General features: G+C 46.2%; 1 protein-coding gene across 1 annotated transcript in view; it reads right to left on the bottom strand.

Annotated features, from left to right (window-relative positions):
* Positions 1-379: 379 nt before the first annotated feature.
* Positions 380-23,824, bottom strand: part of TAOK1 (TAO kinase 1) — a 69,846-nt gene continuing 46,401 nt past the window's right edge. Inside the window, exons 11-20 of the mRNA XM_035343366.1 lie at positions 23,135-23,302; positions 22,047-22,250; positions 20,684-20,818; positions 19,866-20,102; positions 18,970-19,098; positions 17,277-17,480; positions 16,574-16,813; positions 12,721-12,933; positions 11,455-11,637; positions 380-8,169 (exon numbers count right to left, since the gene is read on the bottom strand). Of these exons, the coding sequence (XP_035199257.1) occupies positions 7,708-8,169; positions 11,455-11,637; positions 12,721-12,933; positions 16,574-16,813; positions 17,277-17,480; positions 18,970-19,098; positions 19,866-20,102; positions 20,684-20,818; positions 22,047-22,250; positions 23,135-23,302 (2,175 nt within the window). The 3' untranslated portion in view covers positions 380-7,707. The remainder of the gene's footprint in view (positions 8,170-11,454; positions 11,638-12,720; positions 12,934-16,573; positions 16,814-17,276; positions 17,481-18,969; positions 19,099-19,865; positions 20,103-20,683; positions 20,819-22,046; positions 22,251-23,134; positions 23,303-23,824) is intronic.

Here is a 23,824-nt window from a genome sequence, read left to right as displayed (position 1 = left end):
GGGGGGGGGGAGGGGAGGAAGGGGTGGGGAAACAGGTTGGGAAATACCAGGTTCGAGTTAACGTTTCGTTGACTTCACACAACGCTTGTGCAAAAAGAAACAAAACAAAACCCCAAACAAACAAAAACCAAAAAACCAGAAACATGCTGGAAATAATGAAAACAAATGGAAAGTAATATATAAAATTAAAAATATAAATAGGATGTCTGGCTGACTGGTAGAAGAATAGGTCATTTAGGTTACAAAAAGGAATATACATTCAAGAGGCTCTGAACCCAGTGGGGTAACTGATGTTAAATTGTGTTAATAGTTAGGCTAGAATTCTCAAGTTTGTCTTTAAAATCTTCACAATACAAGCAAGCTATTTTTTTTTTTTTTTAAATGTACACTATACACACCTCACACAGCTTCTCCTACCCTTATTACACACGTTACGCTACCCTCTCGTACACTAAACCAAGGGGGTCTCACGGCTAACTGACGCAAGGTAGTCCATCCTCGCCCGAGCTGTTCGCCTCGCGGTGTCCATGGGTCAGTGGTGTCTGCGGCACCGCAAGCGGGACTGAGCAACCCACGCGTTAACACGACCTTCTCAAGCACTCACAAGTCACCAAACACGGCTGTAGCCTTTTATGTTATACACACTTCACTTTGTAACGGTTAAGTATTTACATCGGGTCTGCCCCCCCACGGTTAGCTGTTCCTAGGCAGGGGAAAATGTTCCTGTTCCGAGCAAGCGAGGGGAAGAGCTGCGAGGGGTTAGGAGGAAAGGAAAGCTGGAGAAAGGAAGCAGGTGGTTTGCTTGCCAGAAGCCAAACCCGTACGCGCGAGGACGCCTCTCCTCCTCTGATGCCGCTTGAGTCCTTAAAAAGCTCCCGTCCCCGAGGACCGATGGGGGCGACTGGAAAACCAGCCCCGGGGAGCACGGCCTCGCCCGCGCTCCAACCTCCTCTGCTCGCAGCTTCCCAGGACACGCGGCAAAGCCAGCCTCCACTCGCAGACTTGCCTCGGCCGCGAGGCGAGGAGCGGAGGCGGGACGGGCGGCGGCGGCACCCCGAGGCAGCGTGGCGGGGGGGGGGAACCCACCCCTCGCTCGGCGACAGGTCTTTGGGGACGACCGGGGCTCGACGACCGCGTGCAGTGCCGAGGGACGCCGGCGGCCACGAGCCCCACGCGGGCACCCGTGTCTCGCCCATGGCGGCTGCGGCTGAGCCGTGCAGAAGCAGCAGCCGCGTCCTTCGGCTCCTCGGCAACAACTGCGCTGGTGCCTGAGCTGTGCCGAGCTCGGAGTTGCCATAGAAATGCGTGATCCCGGCGCTAAAAGCAGGCAGTGATCTTAAGCAAAATTCTTTTTTTGTTTGTTTTTTTTTCTGTTTTTTTGTTTTTTGTTTCTCTCCAGTTTAGATGAGCTCGGGCTTAAGACAAAAGCGTTTAGAAGGTGGTGGTGGGGGGGAAAACGTATCATTTCTACAGAGGCTGAAAAATAGAGTTAGAAGACGATATTAAAACCGCAGCAAAGAAACTGAACTCGGTTCCCATGGAGTTCAGCCCCAGAAAAAGCTCCAAGCCACCGCTGCCGTCCCTCGGACTGCCTACATTACAGCACCTGCACAGAACACGGAGGGGAAGGAGGAGACGAGCAGTCAGAGCAGGGAACCCCGCTGACCTCGTGAAGCTGCCAGGCACGGCCGAGCTTCGGAGGAAGTCCTTCGGCCCGCTCGGCGGCTGCGGCCGCAGCTCCCGCCTCCCCTGCTCGCAATATTTAAGCACAAATCCTTACAGTGTCACTTCGACAAGTCTCAGGGATTAGACGCATGCTGAACTACGACTGGCAATTACAGTAGCTTTCTGCTAGCTGGCACATACTGTATCTATAAATTTTAGTACAAAAACTTAAAAAATACAGAAACTAGGTCAATTTGTTAACTACATATTTACAGATAATTACAACTGTTTTCACTCACAATAATTAAACTAATTGTCAGTGAAAAATTCAAACTGTGCATGTTCTGAGGTACCCGTACTCAGGGGTGGGGAGCAGGGGAGCAGAGGGGTGAGGCGGGGTGGCGGGCACCCCGGCTTCGTTCACGTCAGCGGTGGCAGCGCCCGCCGCTCCTGGCCGGGTTACCCCGGGTGTCCGGACTCGGTGTGTGCACTCGGAGAAAGCAAGCAGAGAGGGAACCGGCGCCGGGTCGCTCTAGGACATGGCTTCGGGATGTTTCGAGGCCACCGGGTAGGTGCAAAGCAAACGGTCCTGTGCCAAAGTGCCTTCCTCCACCCCCCCCCGTGCCCCGAGGAGCCTGCGGGTGAAGTGCAAGTATTCAGAGACCCGCAGCTCAGTGGTTAAGGTGCTTGTTTGCCGGCGGATCTCGTTCACTAAGTCCCTCTCTAGCTGACAAAGGCCTTTCCTTCCCCAGCAGAGCGGGGCCGGGCAGGGGAGGGATGCGCGAGGCGACGGCACAGGCGCAGCTGGCTGAGCTGCGCTGCACGACAGGAATCGGGGTGATCTGCTGCCACCTCTCCCCGGTGGGGTGATGTTTACTACAACCACCAGATCCATCAGCTTTTTTTTTTTCTTCTTCTTTTGGCTATAAACAGCTACCCACAGCCCTCTGAAGTGCCTCACACTTACATTTCTCCACAGACTCCGGCTCAATCGACTCTTAAAAGTGCAAACTGAAACAACCACAGCAGAGGGACGCGGAGCAGCGTCCCTGCCCGGGCACCCAACGCTCCTCGCCCCCGGCACGGGACAGTCCCAGGAGAAGGAGCTCAGCTCCTGGATGCCACAACCAAACCCAAGCCTCTCCTAAAAAGCTTGCAGGAGACCTATGAAAAGGGGGAGAAAGAAAATCGACTCCGAATTCTCTGGTAGCACGAAGAAGAGAGCCCGTGTTTGGCGTGCTGCTGAGCTGGCTGGGCTTCGGGGCTGCTCTGCCCCACGGGGTAAAGATTGCGGCTGGACGAACGACCTGACGCACAAAAGAACCATTTTGATCCCCCAGCATGCCAAATGTCTCACTAAAATGTCGGGGTCTTTAGAGGACAAAGGAGGAGGTTAGAAGAAAGGGTCTTCACAGCTTGAGGAGCTCGTGTTTGGGGGCAGCCACTTGGCCAGCATGGCTCTCGCCGCTCTGCTACAAGACAAGACCACAGCCAGATTCACCAGAAAGCCACAGCAGGCACCCAGGGGAAGAACAAGGCTCTCCTCTGCTCACGGGACTTGAGTAACAAAGCACACGTGCCTAGCGGAATAAAGAACGCACCAGAAGTGTCTGTGTATACGCAAGTGTATACACGCACACCTTAAATCTTCCCACTTCTCTTTCGATCCTCCACATGACCTGCCCTAGCTATTAGCCACGAACAAAGGCAGACATCGCGTTCGGAGTCAGGGGCAGCCTAAACTGGGGAATGCCAAAAGTCGGTGCCTGCGCCGCGTGCCAGGACCACGCCGGGCTCGCGACCTTCCGTGGCGAGGCACAGCTGGGGACTCTGAGCTCAGCCTGCTGAGCGCTTCTCCTGCCCACTCAGCGCCCCTCCGGCAGCTCGGCGCATGGCCTGAACCGCTTTCCTATCGCTATGCCATCTTGTTTTCTTCTCTGCAGTCTTCTGACTTCCTGGTTACCCTCTGGGAGCTCTCGTCTCTGCTTTATAGCACACCACCAGCAGCTACCCTGCCCTCCTGCTCCCCGGAAAAAGAAAGCTACAATTAACAGGGCAGCGTTTAAGCAAGGGCTGTTGACGGCGTTCAGCCCCGGCACCGTTTGTCCTAAGAGAGCCCCGCTGCACGGGCTGAGCTAGCTCACGAAGGGAGGGAGCGCTAAAGAACAGCGGAACTGAAGTGCCCTGACAGAAATGCACAGCATGACTCGCGTGTGCACGCATACCCACACACACGTCCACAGAGTATATAAATATGTACAGACGAGAGACCAGATCTATATCCAGAGAGATGTGCGTATTCAACAGAGTAATGGTAGACAGTGGTACAATACGATTTATTGCCTCTCAGGAAATGGCACATGGACAGGGTGAGCGGGGCAGGGCAGCTGGAAGTGCAACGGGCCCTTTTTCCCTGGGGGGGGGGGTTAATAAACGGCATTACTCCAGGATCTACCACGGGGCACTCTGTGCGGGTTACAGCTCACGTGCAGCGCGCGTTTCTTCCGAAGCGTGAGGGCCCAACGGGATGCAGAGCAATGCCAGCCTGTCCCCAAGCCAGGCGAGGAACAGCTGCAGGGAATTTTCTGTGGGAAGCTTGGTATCGTACCACATTGATTTCTTCAACCCCTTTGAAGCTCACAGGCTCGGACCGAATGCAGGTGAAATAGAGCCGGCCTCCATTTCAGCGCTGCATCCCAGGAAGAAAGCACGAACACGCTCAGCACGGATGGGAGAGGCGGCTGCTGACTCCCTGCGACCATGGAGAACAAGAAAAAGGTGGTCCCTTTCGCTGATTTTACTTAAATGAAATCAAAAGAAATTGAAATCGGATAAGGAGGTGAAAATGCTGGCTCCACTGTTTTTCCATCTCTGAGCTAAACTACATCAGAACTTCAGGTCTTTGCAAAGGGGAACAGAAAATAACCACAGAAAAACAGATTTTAGGTGTCAAGCTGGTGATTGGAGAATACTGCAATAAAATTTGCAAAGTAGTCCACACAGCAGAGTTTCCCCAGTGTTAAATACGAGCATAAAAGATGTAAAAACATCTTTGCTGAGGTACTGGAGCAGTTTCTACAATTTAGAGATTACAGTATTTTAAAAGCCAAGGCTAGGGCATGACTGCAACAAGCACAATAGGGAGCAATTGGTCTTGCTTTTAAAAACAGAGTTTGCAAACTGATTCAGAAAGCGTTTGCGTCGCTCTAGCGTCATTTAGAGTTGTTCGAGTATCTCAGAAATACATCCGAGATGCAATCAAATTCTCAACACCAACGACCTCCTCATACACCTCCAACGCACAACCTGACTGCGTCCCTCGGGCTACACCTGCGTAGCGGGGTGCTTCCTCTCGAGACCAGGCTTGTTTAGGACAGCTCTCCTTCCCCCAGGCACACACAGGGACACACACATTTAGACCAGTTGATCTGAATCAGTTTTTGCAAACTATTTTAATTAAAATATTAACTTGTTGGAATAGTCCAGGTCTGCACATGATATACATGTAAAAATGGTTACTACACAATTCTTTTTGAATACAAAAAAAGCCAATATGGGATAGCCATCATTTGGATTCAGCATTCAGTCATGCTTGACATTACACAAAGAGATGGGTTGAGAGAATCCTGTTGAAATAGCTCAATTTAAGCCAGAGACTTTGACCAAATTCAAACCATAACAGAAGCAAAAGAATGAACCCGCTGAACTCGCGGGTACAGCCTGTCCCCACTGTCGCTGCTGCTGCTCGCGATAGAGGAGCTGAACTTCCAAACCTCGTGTTAGCACCATGCTCTGGACGCACACTCCACACTCACATGGGAAATGCCAATACAGTTTGGGGGGTTTTGGCCTTTCACTTCGTTTCTTTTGTCTTCCTTTTCTAAACCCAGGAAAATACAGGTACCTTTCCTAAATCGGTTTCACTGCATTTTAACAATATTGCGATGCAAAGGAGTGACCCCAAAACATCCACGTAAAAACAAAGCAGAGGAAGGGACAGGACAATTCATAGTCACCACTGTCCGCAGGGGGCAACCAGTCACTTCCTTGGGACCACTGCCTCGTCCCAAGCTTCCGTGACCTGTTAGCACTACAAAGCTCTTCACTAAGGGGCTGCTCAAACATGTTTTGGTAGTTTCCGTATTTCCTTAGAGTGATATGCTACGTCAAGATGCTAAAATTCCCAGCTGGATTCACTGGACACTGGCAGAGTGTTAAGGATTGGGAGTGGATGTTAATTTAGCTAACGAAAGAACGTCGCCCTGTTGAGAGTTCCAAACAGCAGCGAGACACTAGAGTATTCACACTATAAATATGTCACGTGGACAAACACATTCGGAAAACCTTGCTTTTGAGCCCTATAAACATATTAAAGGCAAATCCTAGAGTTAGCAGCTAGTGTTTTCTTCAAGATGATTAGTGTGCAAGGAAAAAACATTTACAAAGAACCCTGGCTGGTCAGTCCCCAAGACAGAAATCTTTGCCTCAAGCCAAACTCCATCTACCTGCACCTCTCCTAACCCCACAGCACTGGCTGACCCAGCCCGCTCGGGCACTGACACAAGAGCATGGCGGCATCTCCAGTTCCCAGCACTAAGGGATGACACTATGCCACAAAGTCCCTCGGTTAATTCGACTCCCTGCCCTTTTATCACGGTATTGATTTCACGACCTCCTTTGCTTCCTTTCAGTAGTACAGCAGCTCCGAGGAGCCTCTGGAAGTAGTGCCTTCTTGCGTGGTGTGATATGCTGCCAAACAATCACAGCATCTCAAGGGACTGTGAAGGTTGTAAAGTATTGCAGCAACAAAAATAATAAAAAGGAGCCTCACATGCAGCAAGATCTACGGTGGTGATGTGGGTTAGTCATCAACTGGGAAGAGTCATTGGCTCAGCTCCTCCTGGTACACTGTGGCAACTAAACATTTAAACAGTTGGCTACACTCTACATGTAAACAGGAAATTGCAACAAGCCAAAAAGGTAATAAATTGGTGGATGTAGTGTAATAATGAAAAACCCGATCAATGGCATTTTGTGACTATGGCATCCTTCAAAATACCTCTGGCATTTGAGACTGATTGGCTGAAAATCTAACATTTCTGAACGGAGCAAAAAGGACTACGCTGGGCTCCAAGAATTATTCTGATGCTTAGCTAAGATGAGATGTCACAGTATTAGCTGTACAAGTGCATTACTTACGCTCCTCCGCCCAACCTCGTCTGAGCTACCAGCAGCACAGTCAGGGAGTGCTAAAGCAGGAATACAATTTTTTTAAATTTTATTTTTAACATTTCTAGCCTGTTCCCTCAAAAACAGGTTTACCTACAGAGTTCTCGGGAAGCTGACCAGTGCCATCTGAGAGAACTTCACTTCTTACAGAACACGGAGCGGGCACTTGGGTAGAAGGGCCCTGCTGAGCCCTGGTGTCTCCTGGCCTCTCTTCTGACCCTTCTTCCTCACCTACAAGTCTTTGAAAATGCCTAGAAGAGGCAATACCCTAGAAATGTTTCCACTTTAATGACAAATAAAAACGGAACAGAAGATCCAGCTGTTCCTCCCCTGGATGTTGGTTTAAAAGGCAGCTTGCCTGGTTTTTGCAGGGTGGCAGTTCGAAATTTATGGACATGGGAGGAGGTCTCCATTCTCCCTCAGACTTACTACAGATGGTGTGACGAGGGCAGTCTGAGGACCTTCTGTCCTGTCAGTGTGATGACCACCAGCCAACTCTTCTGACTAATTGCATATATTTCTCAGACGCCCTCCCAAGACCCCTCCAAAAAGTAAAAAAAAAAAAATAATAATAATAATAAAAAAAAAACAAAAACAACAAAAAACCACCCCCCAAACCCTGCAGCCAAATACTATGACATCCCAGTTAGTAAACACAAAACGTAATGCTTTACAAAATGAATACAATATTCCATGTGCACCCAGCTTCCACACGTCAGCACCGCACTGAGGAGGCTGCTGGGCTGGTGTCTGTAGGCAGTTTCTGTTGGCAGACAGCTCCAGTGGAATTGCCACCCTCAGTTATTGTTTAAGTTATGTATAAGACATGTGTGAACCATTGGATATTTGTGAAGTAACACTTGTGCTCCTGCTCATGCCCTGTTCCGTCCGTCCCCCAGAAGCTGTCCGCCTCAGAGCCTGGGGGCTGTTGCGGACCCCTATAGCACTACCTCGAGGTACCCCTTGCATGGGCCCCGAGGGGTGACCCCATGGCTGGGGTCCACCTTGCATTGGATGGCCCCAAGCTTGTGGTGGGCCACCCATGGGATGACCCCAGTGAGGTCCTGCACCCCCAGTAGGATTGTGGGACCAGCCAGAAGCTCCCGGGTAGCTGTGGCTGAACGCCTCGGGGGAGAGATTAGAAAGAACCATATTACTAAAACCTAGCCTCATGCTTTCTGAGTCAAAGGCTTCGATCTCGCGAGCTTGACGCTCCAGCAGGCTTCGTATCCGTTCGGTACGCTCATTCTGTAATGCCAGCATCTCCTCCTCAATCTGGGAAGAAAAAAAGAAGAGAGAGTCTGTAGCAGCAGGGCTCCTTTACGGGCACGGCCTCAAGTCTCCAAAGGACCTGAAACAGCAAACTAATGCAAAACCTTCTCCCCATACTTCTAGAGGAGGCTGGATCTAGCTCAGATGTCCCCAACACACAATCTGTTCTGAATGCAAAAGGGTAAGCTTCAGTCCTGTGCATGGCAAAACTCAGCGAGTGCTAGCTGGAGTGTCTTGGTCCCTGCTCCCCTGTGAATACAGAGCCTTTCAGGGATGTGAATCCCAAGTCTGCAATGATACTGACAATTTGACACAGATAAATCTTTTAAGATGCAGCAAAGCCTACAGCTGCCATAGTAACCTACTGCAAAAGCACCTTTAGACAGAGCCAAGCACAGTATCTATACAGCCAAATACCTGCCAACACAGCTTAATGTGACCTCCACTGTTCGTAGCTGAATCCGACGATGACAGCTGCTCTTTTCTCCAGGATTCAATGTACTAGCCCACACTCAATTTCCTCTCCAATGCTCATCAGCCAGCTTTTCTTAGCTCATGTTTATCACCTCTTATCTATCCATTTCCTAAATTGGTTGTGTTACCCTGATACTTTCCCCAGTGTGTGCGACTTAAGAAAGTAGGCAGTGATGTTTGCACCGTGTGGCAGATTATTAGCTAGATGATATGCAAGCTGGCAACTCCAGTGTCTTCCCTGTAACACTGTTCCAAACCAGTTTCCAGCTATACTTTGGTAGGGGCGCTAGGATCAGCTCTCTTCAGAGCAGATAACGTGGGGCTACGGCCTCCTGACACCCATCAGGGAGGGATGAAAGCCTTTCTCATTGAAATCTTTGCAGTCAGGTGGAGAACCAAAGAATCGCTCCGTTATCTTCTTGCCAGCACTGAAAAAGCTACTTTTGGCTTCAATGAAATAGGCCAAAAGCAGTAGCCAAGGCTTTTCAGCAGAGCTCACTAGCATCAGCAGCAACGTGGTCAAGAGGAGTTATCTTGGTCTGTGCTGCAGGTACTGGGCAGAGCGCTGTAAGCATTCTCTTGCCTTAGTCAGGGAATACTCAAAGTGACTTCATCTGGAATTTAGGAAACAATCTGCTCCCATGTGAGTCATCTCCTGAGCCATTCTGGGCTCTCAGGAACAGCCTTATCCACTTGCCTGTTTCTTAGTGCTAGGTGAGTGACACTGACTCCACGGAGCAGCCTTCCTTACTCTTGCTGAGAGCCGTGCAGTGGTCAGCTGGCTTGCAAACAGCAAGAGGAAGAAGGTGCCTTCTCTGATGTTAGCTCTTCAAAATGCTGCACTTATTTCTTCCAGTGCCACTATCTAAACAGAATCCCCTTTTTTTCCGAACTTCAGCATCCTCAGCATGTCTAGCTGCACATTTTTTGCGACAGCAAAACCACAGGACTTTGTGCAATCAAACTTTTTGCATGCCCAACGCACTGCATTAAAATTACATCACTTAGAAATGACCTCAGGACTGAAGATGAGGTGTTTGAAGCACATATGAAGGAAATGAGTAAATCTGAAGTGCTTTAAAGACACTCTTGGGACACGCTTGTTACTGGTGCAATACAAACAACATCACATAAAGGCCCCCACCTATGGAAGTTGATCCTTTTTTTTTTTCCCTCCCCTATTTTAAGGTAGTAGTTATGCAGGGGCATACAGGACACACAAAAAGGAAAAATTATCTTAGAACTTTGTTATTGTTTCATTTTCTCCTCTGTACTATAACATTACTAAGCTTCCTAGCCCCATTACCAATGCCACATGATGTGCATGGGCCTTCTATGCACAGCCTTAGATCCTTGTCCCCACTGAAAGGCTTGTACAACCTTAGTATTGGTTGCTGTGCGTGTCCGTAGGTCGCTGGCCTCAGTTCAGCTTTTGGCACAGCATTCTGCGCAGTGCAATATCTGCTGATGCCCCGCACAAAGGGCCATGACCAGCAGCAGGCTTGCTATGTCACACTTCTTCCCAGAGCTCGTCAGCTCACACCGCCAGAGGGCAATGCACACCCAGCCTGGCTACACGCTTAAGTGCAGGGCTGTGACAGGCGCTGGATGGGAGTAGAAGGGCTAATGATGGAATTTAAAGACAGCTGTTCCACACGTGGGTACCACACGGGAACTCTGCTTTCACAAATTCAGTTACTTCCAGAGATCCAGCTACTTGCAGGAGACCAAAGCACGGCAAGCCCACGCTGTGCTCTTGGAGATGCTTCCTCTGCTCACCGTGAGGTGGAGCAGTTTTATTCCAACGAGGGCCCTCTACCAGCCAAGCATCCATCTGTTAGCCTCTGGGAGAAGTGTGAAGAACCTCGAGGCCACAGAGTAATTGCTGTAATTTAATAATCGCCCAGCAGCAGCAAAGTTTGGGACTGCTGTGTGAATGGTGACAGCTGGCACCCACGGAGCAAATCAAAAACGGGAAAAAAAAACTGCAGGAGGAAGGCTGTGCATTTCCTTTCACTGACTTGTGCACTAACTGCCCTTCGGCTGGTTTGTGTAGGCCCCTCACACACATTTCTATAAACACCATGTTTCTGGCACTGCATAGAAAAGTGTGCTTCAACAAGGAGCCCCTTAACACATAGAACAGCCAATTCAAGCTGAAACCTAGGGAGCAGCAGTTTGCCCATGCTTGTGGCTCTGGCTGCTGCAGTTTGCTAAGGGTAACGCTGCTGGCAGCAGTATTTCTGTAACAAGTGTCATTTCATAGGGAACTGCAGCTGGGTCTCCACACACTGACAAATGGAGCAGAGCTACAGCAAAATAAACAAACGTATTACCACAAAACACAGGGTCTCAAATCCCAAGTCCATCTAATAATACATTTTAACCCATCCCCCTGCCACCTTTTTGCCCCCCAGAATTGCTTGTACCATGCAAACTTCAAAGCAAAGCCAAAAAACTTCATTTTAGATTTTTGTGTCTGTTCTCTTATGAACTGGGGACGTTAATTTGCAGCTCAGAGACAGAACAAAGAGTTTCCTTTCCTTTCTGTGCAGAGAGGCATGACTCTCTCTGGCTCTGGCATGCCTCAAGCAGTTCTGTCCCAGCCAGAAGCTGCTTACATAGGATGGCTGAGCTGGCAAAGTTTAGCCTGCGTGTCACTGAGCTATCATCCCAGAAAGGCGAATATCCAAATGATCTATGTTACTGCATACAGCAAGGTAAAAGCAATTTCTCTGTGTACTGATAGGTACGGTGCAATTTAAGATCTGAAATATGGAGTGTGCTCTAATGATGCTCGCATGCCCATTTTACCTTCTGCTCAAGGAGGGCCCGACGGAGGGATACCCTCTGCTCAAGATCACGCAGCTCCCGATCATGCTGGGCTTCTGCCTGCATCTTGATTTTACTCTGATATGCATTCAGCAGCTCCAATTCTTGCTGCAGCTGCATCTTCAAAACCTGGCACTCTGCTTCCTGTGCTTCATCCAAACGCAGCTGGGAAAGGCAGACAATAGAGATGTTTCACTATGGGGTAACCACTCATGACACTCTCGGGGAGGACTGCGGGGAGAGGGAGGGAATGGGATGGGACTTTGTTTTCTTAGCAATACAATTGGTCTCTATTGTACTTAGTTTCACTGAACAGAGAACCTATAGTGACAAAGACTGGTGACCGTGAGCCCACAGTGCTGATGCAAGTGACACTGATGAGCAGTGGCGCCTCAGGAACCACGATCCATGCTGCAGAGAGCAGACTGCTGGGGGTGCTAATATCCACAGCTGTCCTTTTTGCTAAAGGCAAAGAAAAGGTCTCCTGCTCTGCTCAACTGGATTAGCCAATTTTCTGTGAGCAGGAGACTTAAGTTCATATCCCTGCCAGTGCATGACTTAGGGCAAAAGAATAAAATGACACAAACCTAAAAGCAATACAATACTGAACTTTTTCACTTTTGATACATAAATTAGGCCAGCTACCCTGCCTCACAGTGTCAAATCTGTGCAGAGTGATAAGCAGGATGCAATATGCAAGAAGTGCAAAGAAAACTGCACGTTCAGTTGTAGCAAAGACTCAAAGAATTGCTCAGGTGGTCATTCCTTAGGAAGGCTTTAGAGAACCTTCACAACACTTTTAACACTTTTTTTTTTTTTCAGGTTTAAAGACAAACCTTTGAACTCCTCCATGACTCACCGAGCACCTTCCACCAGTGGGACATGCTTTGGTTGGTATCACCGACAAATCAAAACCTGAACGACTTATGACAGCAAGTTGCAGATGATTTAATGATGCTCTAACAGAGACATTCAAGCTGTCAGACTTCATGCAAAAGCAGACTTTTAGCCACATGGATGCATCACTTTGCATCTCTGCAAGAGCAGCTTCAGCTCCAACCTGTCTGATGGCAGTAACACCTCTTTCCTCTGTATTTGAATTCAGCTTTTTAAATACAGAGGAACGACTGCGCAGGGTATGGCATGTGTAGCAAGGAAGCAGATAGCCTGCTGTCAGGATACAGATCGGTTAAAATGCAAACATCCCTCTTTGGCTGAGGAACCCTGGGTCCCTCGGAGGCGACTCACAGCTTGTGTAGAGAGCATTTCATTAATGCTGTGATCATACTGCTCAGCCAGGATAGCCAGCTTCCGGGTCTGCTCCTCCTTGAGCCGTTTGAGGACAGCTTTATGTTCACTCTTTGGCGTGGTCTCCAGCAGATGGTTTCTCAGTGCTTTGTACTGTCTGGTTTGGATCTTGCATGTATCCTGAAACTGCTTCTTTATCTGTAGTTCTTTTGACTGGAAAGATGGAGGGGACATAAACAAAAGAAAAAAAAAAACAACAGCGTGTTTCAAATGGGAGAAATATCCATTCAAATGGATATTTAGGATTACATTAAGGATATGAGTTCAAGAATACACAAATGTATATTAACATCTACAGTGCAAGGAGGGAAGCAAAATATACAAGAGGCAATGACTACTGCTGCAGCTGCTTTGACACTGCCACTGTGCAAAACGATTACAATAGAGACACTTTTATAACAAAGCTCCAGCCTAAATACAGCTGTCTCCGCACAAAGAGCCTCACATTTGTCACTGGACTGGATCCAGTGCTGGGTGTTGCTTTTCAAGAAGAGTTCTTGAGGGACAGGACTAATATTAATTAGCACCAAAAGCCATAGTTGCACATGACCGTGCTTGTATGGCACATATATATATGAACAGCACTTCATGTTATGAGAAGAAGCAGATCTGGTGCATGGGAAGGGACAGGGAAAAAGAGCAACACTTTTTCCGTTGAGGGTTTGATGAAGGTAAGATATGTTTAACTCTTAACTTTAAGAGTCTGGTTTTCATAAAGATAAGCAAAAATGGCTGGGAAAGGTGAGACACTTGAGATGTATACCACAAGCAACACTGGTGTGGTGCCAGTCTAGCAAACAAAACAATTCCCCAGTCCCAACAGAGGCTTACTGGAGATCGAGTTTTCCTTTTGCACTTGCTGCATCTCAGTACGGTGCAGAGATGTAACTTTGGTATTGCACTCAGGGCCGGGAGACATCAAACTTGGAAAAGGTATCTGGGCCCGACTTTGCTGTACGCCCTTGGATAAGTTCTCTCTTTCTTTCACCTCCCTTACCTGCCTCCAGAGCAGCTTGTAAGGGATAACACCTGGTTTTGAGGCCCTGAAAAGGAAGGTGTTGTGGAATCTTTCTACAGGAGGACTGGCTGGGATACTTATAACAAAACCCGAACAAATCCAGAAGTGATGAGTGACGGCGGTTAACTGACAGACAGTCAAGTTCTCCATGGTAGGAAAAAAACCAACAACACGCGAAACCAAATAACGAAACAAACCAGAACAAACCACACCAGCACAGTCAGTACAGTCTGGTCCATTCACACTGTCAGCCACCATGGTCACATCCTGATGCACTTGGGGCAGAAACAGAGCATAGGAGCGGATTTGTGTCCCTGGAATAAGTTGGAAGAGCCCTGGGACTTGAACCAGCAGTGCAGATATATGTGCGCGTCGCACATCAGCTCCTCCACTGACTGCTCCTGGCACCAGCTCCAGGCTCAGCAGGGCAGGCGATGAGCACAGCACTTGGAGCTACCTACAAAGACCCAGTGGGATCAGACAACGCACCCAGCCCAATTTAGCCATCAACAAGTTTTGTTGCATAAGCCAACAACTCCACCTTGCCAACCTGATGCAGATAACAGGACAGAGGTGGGTTTTATTCAAACAAATCTATCACAGGGAGGAAGACATCACTTTCACCAATTCTAAATTCACAGTACGCTGTTTCCCACCAGGAAACCCCTAAGGTGGTGTCTCCCTGCCCCTAAGAGAAATGTCTGCAGGTTACACGTTCCCATCAAGGACCCGGTCCCAGCAGACCATCAGCTATCTATTTTGTCCTCACTTTCTGCAAAGTTTCACTTGGACACCAGCCTGTTTACTGCCTTCCAACCCGAGGCCTTCAACAACAGGAAACAGAAGGGAGGGGTAAGGTTTCCAGTCAGACTTCTGACAAGATCATTTTGACCTAGTATTGTGAAACACCAGCAAGAGGCTATTTGCATCACAATTAGAACGCTCAAAATAATAACAGAGCAGTTTCTACTGAATTCTAGTTACCAGTCCTTCTGGGGCCCTAACAGCAGCGACAGACACTGACCGTTAAAAAACTGTTTTCGGGACAAAAGCCTTCACGTAATAACAAAGGGAAAGCCTGAGATGTGCCCTCCAGGGAAAACATGGCTGGAGACAGAAACTGAACAAACAGTCAAATTATCTAGGCAAATAAGAATACTCGCCTGCATTGGAAGCGAGAGAATGAGTTAATTCTAGGAAACAGCCTCAATAAATGGGGGATTGTACTACAAACCGAACAATTGTCCAGCAGGCTGCGTTATTAGCGCTGTGTGTATGCAAAGGTGCTGGATTGACAGCTCAAGCCTGAAATCCTTCACTAATCGCAGAACAGCCATGCAAGGCACAGTGCAAGCTAGCCGTGCCCGCTGCCAAAACGCTCCAGCCCGGTCCTCACCGCAGAGGGGACGGGGCTGGGTGGTCTGCAGAGGTGAGAGGGCAGCTAAGCCTCTACAGCCCTCCGATTCTGCTGTCCCCACTGCCAGCAAGGAGCGCAAAGGGACGTGCTGCCCACTCGTGTTTGCGCCGCATCACCTTGGGGAGGCGGAACTCATTCATGCTAATCTCTGAAGGATCAACCTAATGCAGCTGCTTCAGTTTTATTCAGCTCAGAGTGCGGCGCAGCTTCCCTGTGAAGTCATCAGCTATTTATACTTTATATCCTTGGAGATTCTCAACAGTGATCAGATGGTCCCCTGTACTCACAAGCTAGGTTTTCACTATTAAATATGATTCTAATATTGATAAATAACATTATTTTTCTTGCTGAAGTTCTCATTTCAAGCTGTATTGTTTTCTTCTCTGCAAGGAGATGACTTGCAGTTGGTGCAAACTAAGTCAGATGTGAAATATCGCAAAGCAGGAAGACCTAGAACAACGAAGATCTCATGTTTGGTATGCCATCACTCGTTTTGTTACTGGCACTGCTGAACACTGGGTGGAGAGCAGTCTGCCTCCTCAAAGGAAATGTACCAGGCAGCTATGTGGAAGCCTTACACTCCATCCTTAGACACTTCAGAATAAACCACTGGACTTCTTTGGATGAAGTGAGGGTTTGCAAGGAAAACAAGAGCCTCAGTTACAGAGGCCCTACAGTTCTGGTCAGCCACGGCAGTTACAAGAAACCCATGAGAGCACATCTTGGCAAAGGTCAGTGCTAGGAGCTTCCTGAGGACACTGCAGTTGGCTGGTAGCTTTTTTTCTTCCCCACACTTGCAAACATACCAGCTTCAATATAAAAACATCAGCAAGGTGTGCAAGCCAAGACTGATAGTGCATTTCACTTTTTTTTTTTAATGACACAGCTTCATTACAGAAAAGTAGATTCTCTTCTTGTGTATGTGAGGAGAAGAGGATCAGAACACAGCGTAGGAAGAAGGAGGGGGGGAAATGGCACTGAAAAGATTAAATAGATTTTAAACTACCACAAAAAGGAAGACACTTAGCTGAGAATAACAGCTTTTCAAACAAAATGAGGGAACAGTGCTGGTACAGCCTGCCTACAACGCACTGCGACCCTGGTCACCATTGCTATGGTTCGTACATATGGTGCTCGTAGACACCTGGCGTGGTCACACAACTTGACAAACAAGGTACTTTTATAACGAGATATTCACTGTCAAATTAGACACCTCTTCAAATTAACAAGCTTCAAAATACCCTGGGCTCACATACACTGCAAATGAGAACCGAGCTGCAATGTACCACTTCTGCACCGCCACCACCACCAGCCCATTCCCGCAGCGCACACCCAGCAGCCCTAACACCACGTCGTACCTTCAGGCTCTTGGGCTGCTGCCGGACCTCCATGACGTGCTTACGCCTCAGCTCCCGCTCCCGGCGCTTGTTGTACTCCAGCTGGTTGGTGAGCTCGGTCTGGTGCTGGAGTCGGATCAGCTCACAGCGCATCTTCTGGATGGTGCTGAGATGGCGGAACTCCAGCTCCTGCATGGACTCGTGCTGACGCAGCAGCATGGCGTGCTCCAGGTCCTTCTGGGTCTGCCTTTTGTTTAACTCCTAACAGGACGACAAAGGGAATTATTAGCTTCTTTGAGAATGCAAATCTCAAAGTACAACATGACATTTCACTCTGTTCACAAGGGCATTTCTCTCCTTCCAAGACATTTGAGGACAAAGCAGAGTTTCTACATCTTATCAGACGTATGCTACCGGTAATTTTTCCTTCCTCATTTCACTTTTCTTCTTCCCGTTCTAGATGCAAAACAGGATTCACAGTAAGCACTTTTTGGAAAGGACTGTAATTGTTGCATCTGCTGACTTTCTGGACCTAACAATTCTCTCAAAATAAGAGACTAATCTGAACATTTGGCTCTTAATGATTGCAAAAAATATTAAACCATTATTTTACTAAAATAGTTCAGATTGGTAAGTAACACTTTGGTGAGATTGGAGCTGGATTGCAGGTAAGATACATTTCACACAGATGGTTCCAGAGCCCCATCTCTGCCTATTCCCTTACCTCCCGAACCAGGTCCTGCTCCAGATTATGGCGGCCGAGGAGCATCCGTCTCTTAAAACGGCGACACTCCAGCTCCAAGTACTGTCTCTGACGCCTCAGTAAGTTGGCTTCTTCCTCTGCCTGGAAATGCTGGATGTTTTCCTTCTGCTTGGAGAGCCACTCCTGCTTCTCCTTCTTTGGAGTGCTCTGGTTTTCATTCAGCTCCTGATAAGAGTAAGGTAATTAATTGTGGAATAGTAGCTCTTCGGCCTTGAACAGCTGGGTGGACCTGCCCAATAAACCATGCTGCAGACAAAGCCATTCCACATGGTTTTCTCCTGTTCAGTATGATTTAAGCCTCTGCAAAACACATCATATCGCATATCCAAGGGAACACCAGGAGACAATTCACAGCTGCCTTTTGTTTTTGCATTGGCCCTTTTAATGAGTCAAAATGCTGGTTCATGTCCACAGTTCCCAGACATATATATTAGCTCAAAACATAAAAAGGATGGTTTGCCACGGAAAATACAGGCACTTGGAGGTCCTGCCATAGTGCCTGATGCCTGACACATTTCTACATGGTCCCAAAGGAGTGAGATGAGAAGAAAAGCATTGTCACCCTATCTCATTTACAAACACTGCTCACACAAACCTCCGGCCGCACAAAGCACATCACAAAATTCTTGTGTCTTCCTTGATCAGAACACACACACATTTTATAAGGAACTCATCACTGTGGGACCACTCACCAAGATTCCATAACTTACAAAAACAATAAGAAGAAGTGCACAGGTGAAACATAAGGCCACAGTTTCCACATTTGTAATAAATACACTGCTTGAGGCATCTGTCACAAAAGAATCTGCTTACTTGAACTGCATGCTAGAGGTGCCCATGCAGTAACTAGACTTGTGATACATTTCACCTTAAGTATGAGACAGAATTCCTCTGTATATCAGTATTTTTTGCTACACTGTGATCTACTGCCTGCCCAGGAAAAGATTCCATGTTATTATAAAAAGCCCATGCTACTATAGTTTTTGTTACATCTTTCACGGCTCTACTGCTCTTTGGCCTTTTTCTCCCAGGAAATGTCTATGTTTGGGAATATTCTCCTTTGGGGAAAGTTCCAAGGCTGCATCACACAAGTTGATGGTTGAGCTCTAAATGGTTCTTTCAAAAAAATTATTTATAGTGCTTACACTTTCAGCCACCCCATAAAAAGAATCAGGAAGTTTGATTCTCCAGTTTCTCTGCATTTCACAAAGGTCATGGTTTTTACTACAATACAGCGATTACTGAACTATTAGACTGCTTTCGCCATTAAAATTAAGTGTTTTCACAGGTATTTGCCTTAAAAAAATGTACAGGTCACCTTTACTGCTGTTTTCTTCATGCTGCAGAAATATCATTTAAGTGATGAGAAACTTCACTAACTGCTGCAGTGCACGTTCAGTATCTGCAGCAACAAGGTATAAGAAAAACGCTCATAACTTTCCTTAAACTTTGTTTTTTCAACCCTCTTACTCTAAGGTCAAAGACATGAGACAAATACAGTACGTACAGGACTCTGTTCAGGAAATGCAGAACTTGCTGCAGTCCAGCAAAAGATTTCTTGCTCACAGTGGCACTCATTTCTGACCATTCACCACTCTCACACTGTGTCATACACTGTACTATTGGTTCACATTCCTCATTGCAGACGGGTTACCTCTTTCAGCTGCTCCTTACGGAGTTTGTATTCTCTCTTCTGGGACTCCAGGAAACTGTTCAATTCTTTTTTCTGTTGGGCCTGAATGTGCTGTTGAAACTTTTTTTCTTCGTTGGCCATCACTTTAGCCTACAGCAAATCCAGAAGCAGGTCAGTTTCTGAGGCCTAATCAATTATACTTCACGTTCCATTTTAGCCCCAAGACCTGGAACTCATGGTACAACAACCACAATACTCACCATGACTCTGAAAAAGCACAAGCCTGAGGGGTTTGCCCTCAACCTCTTCTTATTCCCCCCTCACCCCAACAATGCACCAGCAGGAGTCCTTTTTCAGTGCTTCATTTTCTCAACCCTATCGTTCAGCTATTCTTTCCTAACAAAGTCAACACTTTACGACCAGCTATATCCATAGCCCTCCACCAAGAGATCTAAGATGAACAAAAAATCAATAATAATCTCTGTAGGTGGCACCACTTCATTATAAATTATTTAAAAGCATAAAAACCCCCATATCCACAAGCAACTAGACAGCGAGCCTTTAAGCACAGCTGGCACTCTGCAGGCTCATCTGCCTCCGTAACACTCGATGGCAGTCAGTTATTGACAGCATATACAAGGCAAAAGAAAGGAAAACCCTTACAGTAGTTTTTCTGGGGTCAGCATACTAACATTTAGTATAATGCACTGTGATGAAGGACATACCTTTCCTCTAGTTACATAAACCCCTTAGTGTAAGGAGGTGCTGTATTAGCCTTTTTCTAATTAGCAATTTGCTTGGCTCCTGAAAACAGACATGTAAGAGACTACAATGTCATCTGTTCATCAGTGAGGGGAAGTGGACAATTCAATGTAATTAACAAATACAGACTAGTCTGTTCAACTGTAATCTCCTACCTCCTTCTCCATGGCTGCTTGGTGCTTTTTAATTAGCTTTTCCATTTCTGCAGCAAAATTGTTACGCTGTGTTTCAAGATCTTTGTCCAACCTGAGGCGATGCTCGTCCATCTCTGCCTTCAGTTTATTCTCTAATGCCATCAGTTGTTTCTGGTGTTGCCGTCTCATACGTTTATAGCCAGACATCTGCTCTCGGAGTTCAGAGTCTTGTTCATGTTCCTGCATTTGCCTTGTCACCTAGGAAGATAACCACATTGGGGCAAAGTAAGTTAATGCTTCTTCATCTGCTTTTCAGCAGTCTTCAGACCACAAAGGAAAACTATTCAGTAAAGAAATGTAATTTTGTTGTAAAGAAAAGCACACCTCCTCATGGCAGTGGGGCAGATTAAAAAGTGAATTCTGCTGTAGATGATAAGCTCACATGGGATCCAGCAGAAAAACTGTACAATTGTTATAAAGCTGGTGCTAAATAATGTCTCTTTAGCCCACTGTAATATGAGTGTGCATAGGTACTTGCATACACAAATGTACTTAGTATACATATGAAAATAAAAGCCAGCTTATTATTATAAGCTGTTTCTTGCATTCTACTAAGCTTATTGGTTTTATAAATATCTAATATACACAAATTATGTTTGTCCAGGTGTCTCATTTAAGCTTTTATTAACTCGCATTAAGCTACTTCAGTGATAATATCTCGGTCAATGAAGATAGCTCATATTCTCACGAAATCCTAAAAGCTCTAAGTAGTTTAACAGTGCCGTGTTCAAAGGCATCCCTTCCTCTACAACTTCATCAAAATAAAAAGCTTAACGTACCAGCGATGCTGTGCGTATAGTAGCAAAGTGCTCTCGATTGCGATAATGAGACTTGTGGCGAGATACTTGGGGAGGAGACTGGGGTTCTGATGCCCTTGTTCGAGGATCTGATTCCTCTCTGTAGTTTTCTTCCTCCTTATCAGCAAATATTAACAGGAGAGAATAAAAAGAATCACCGTTACCAAATATTTTTATTTTGGTTTGATACAAAACACATTTAAAAGAGAAGAAAGTAAACCCGCTTTACGTTCATCGGCTCTAAGGATCCTCCTGCCAATAGGTTGGACAAAGGAATATATTGCAATGGGAGCTGTGATCTAGGATGTTTAATTTGGAAATTTCATTGTGCAATTTTATTACTAGGAGGAAAATTACTAATTACTGCTGTAAATGAGAAAAATAAATGGAAAACTGAAAACTGAGTTAAATAGTTTACTTCAACAAAGCATAAAAGCTATAAAGTAGATTGTATCAAGTCAGAGAGACAAAAACAACATCTTTGTAACCCTGAAAGACAGAGGATGATTTTCATTACACCCACTACAGAAATACCTCAAAGCAAAATTTAAAATTTGTCATGGTGTATTCCACATTCTTATTTTGAGTTTGTCATTCATCACAGAGCGATTAGTAGTTAGATATGATATACTAATTAACTCCCTGAGGAAATACCTGTGTCTTTGTTGCATATCTGGGCAAAGAACAAAACATTCTAACCACACCTATCATTAGCTAGGGAAATGTTACTGGTTTGACAAATGTATGATAACCCCTCCGTAGCAAGAGCAGCATGGCTCAGAGCGCCACTCCGCAGTTATCCCTCATCATGCAGAGGGGTAAGGCACTCAAAGGGATTTCACAGCTTGCCATGGCCACAGCGCTGCATTTCTTTTTCTGTGCCTCTTTGCTCATTAACCAAATATTCAAATGAAGTGATGGGAAGTTGGGGGCATTAGGAACAGACCTCAGTCATTAGTGGGGGTCTTAAATTTAAGAATTCACTAATTAGGAAGAAAAATAGGGGAACTCTCACGTCCTTTTGTGCCATGAAGCAGTGCTCTGCAAGGTAAGGGCAGTCACTAAATGAATGGTTTCACAACCTGCCATTCCATGTCCTCATGATCAAGCAAACAATTTTGAAACAATTCTATTACTAAAATAATTGTTACTGAATTAACAAATGATTTTTACAGCTACCCTCCCAAGTTTCCAATGCAGATTAATGTATTTGGGACACAACATTACAAATTGCCAATAATGATTTATAGTCGGAAGCACTCAATGACATTTTATCATTGTATCAATACAAACCCACTCCCATTTTATATTTTCAAAGTTACCCAGCCAAAAATTCAATGCTTACCGGCTTTAAATGAATGACAGAGCTATTTGACATCACCGTGTGGTCCCCTTCCATCATATCCAGCTCGCTCTTATCATCTGAGGCATCTGGAAGACTGTTAACACTACTGCTTTGGCTACTGGCACTGATAGACATACTAGGAATGGACTGGTTACTTCCGACACTATTCACTGTTCCTGTCCTGCCGACACCATGATCTTGTTCCTAGGAGAAAGGAATTATTAGAAAAACAAAACAAGAAAACTCAAATCCATTCCAGCTCTACCTATGGACATTACCAAATTATATGTTCATTCCATTCCTTTATATAGGTATCTACCTGCCATGTCATGGCAGTTCCCACCCTCCAGGCACTGTCGTGAAACATTTCTCTTGTGGGATGCTGGGGAGAGAAAGAAGCAACCTTGTCAAGATTAACTGGCTGATGTCAGATTCTTTTCAACAGCGAGCCTGTTAACAAGCTGAACTCTGTCTTGAATCAGCACCAGCGTGTCACCAGAAACTGTTCTGACACCAGCATCATTTAAGTAAGCGTTCAGCTGGGACCCCGCACCTTGCACAGACCCTTTCTGTAGATGAGAGAACTGGACTCTGCAATTCAGAGTCTGAATTTCCATGTGGTGACTGCAGAATGCAACCCAGAAGACGACAAATGATTTCGTGTGCCTTTTTTTTTTTAAATCAAGTACAAATTTCTCTGTCTTAAGACTCAGAAGAACATTCTCAGGGTGTATCCAGAAGACTACCAAGAGCCTAGTACACACGGTCAAAATAGGAACTAACTACAGTTGCTGAATAAGTCCTCATAAGGCTTTATAAATGGGTAAAAGAAGGTAAGATTTGCATATCTAGAAATTAACTGTTCAGGCATGGACAAATAGCACAGCTTCTTGCCAGTACTAGCCATCTACCTTGTTTGTCCTTGTATGTGCCTTGAGGTAGGCTTTATTCCAAGTACAGACAGAAAGACAGAGTTTATAGCCAGGTGTGTAAACAGCCTCCATTCATTTTAGCAAAATCTGAGTTACGGTTATTTAAATGACATCATCGTTCTCTGGTTCAGTGATGACATCCAAAATTTCTCTCACCTCCTCCTCCTCCTGTGTTTCAACTGCAGGGCCATTGTGTGCCTCCTGGAAGAGGAGCTTCTTCATTTTACGATACTGCAGGTTGTCCAGTTCTCTCACTGCATCCTTTGTTCTCTGAATCAAGTCTATTAACACTGTTTCAGGCCGCTCCCGAAGAACAAACATGTGCTGCAGAACACACAAATAGGTGAGGGACCTCTCATGCCTCCAGTGCACATGCTTTGAGGATACAACAGTTAGGAAATCTTGTTGGTTTTGTTAGACCTCTTTTCTGCACAGGAGGAGAGTATCTTGGCATCTCACATTGCCACTATATTTAGATTTCATGATCCAGACAGATTTCTGGATGATTGTTTTCTGATGGGAGACAACCACCAAAAAATAACGATGTGAAACAAAACGGGGGAAAAAAAAAACAGAAGTGGTATTGCATGTGCTACGAAAACAGGCTCAGTTTAAAATTAGACTTCTTTGGGTGTTGGGTATTTGGAGACATTATCTAGCTGTGTCCCAGTGGGGGAAGAGCAGCAAATAACATACAAATGCTAAAAGTCTTACATTGGTTAACATCGCTAACCAAATGTTAAGTATCAGCTAACTCTTACTATAAAACCAATTTCCTAGTTTAATAAAGCTTGAGAATCAAATATTCAAGCATATAGCTCAGTCATAAAATAGGCTGTGAACTGC

This window comes from Oxyura jamaicensis, chromosome 19 (assembly GCF_011077185.1).
Source record: "Oxyura jamaicensis isolate SHBP4307 breed ruddy duck chromosome 19, BPBGC_Ojam_1.0, whole genome shotgun sequence".
Lineage (NCBI taxonomy): Eukaryota > Metazoa > Chordata > Aves > Anseriformes > Anatidae > Oxyura > Oxyura jamaicensis.
This window is presented reverse-complemented; position numbering and strand designations above follow the sequence as displayed.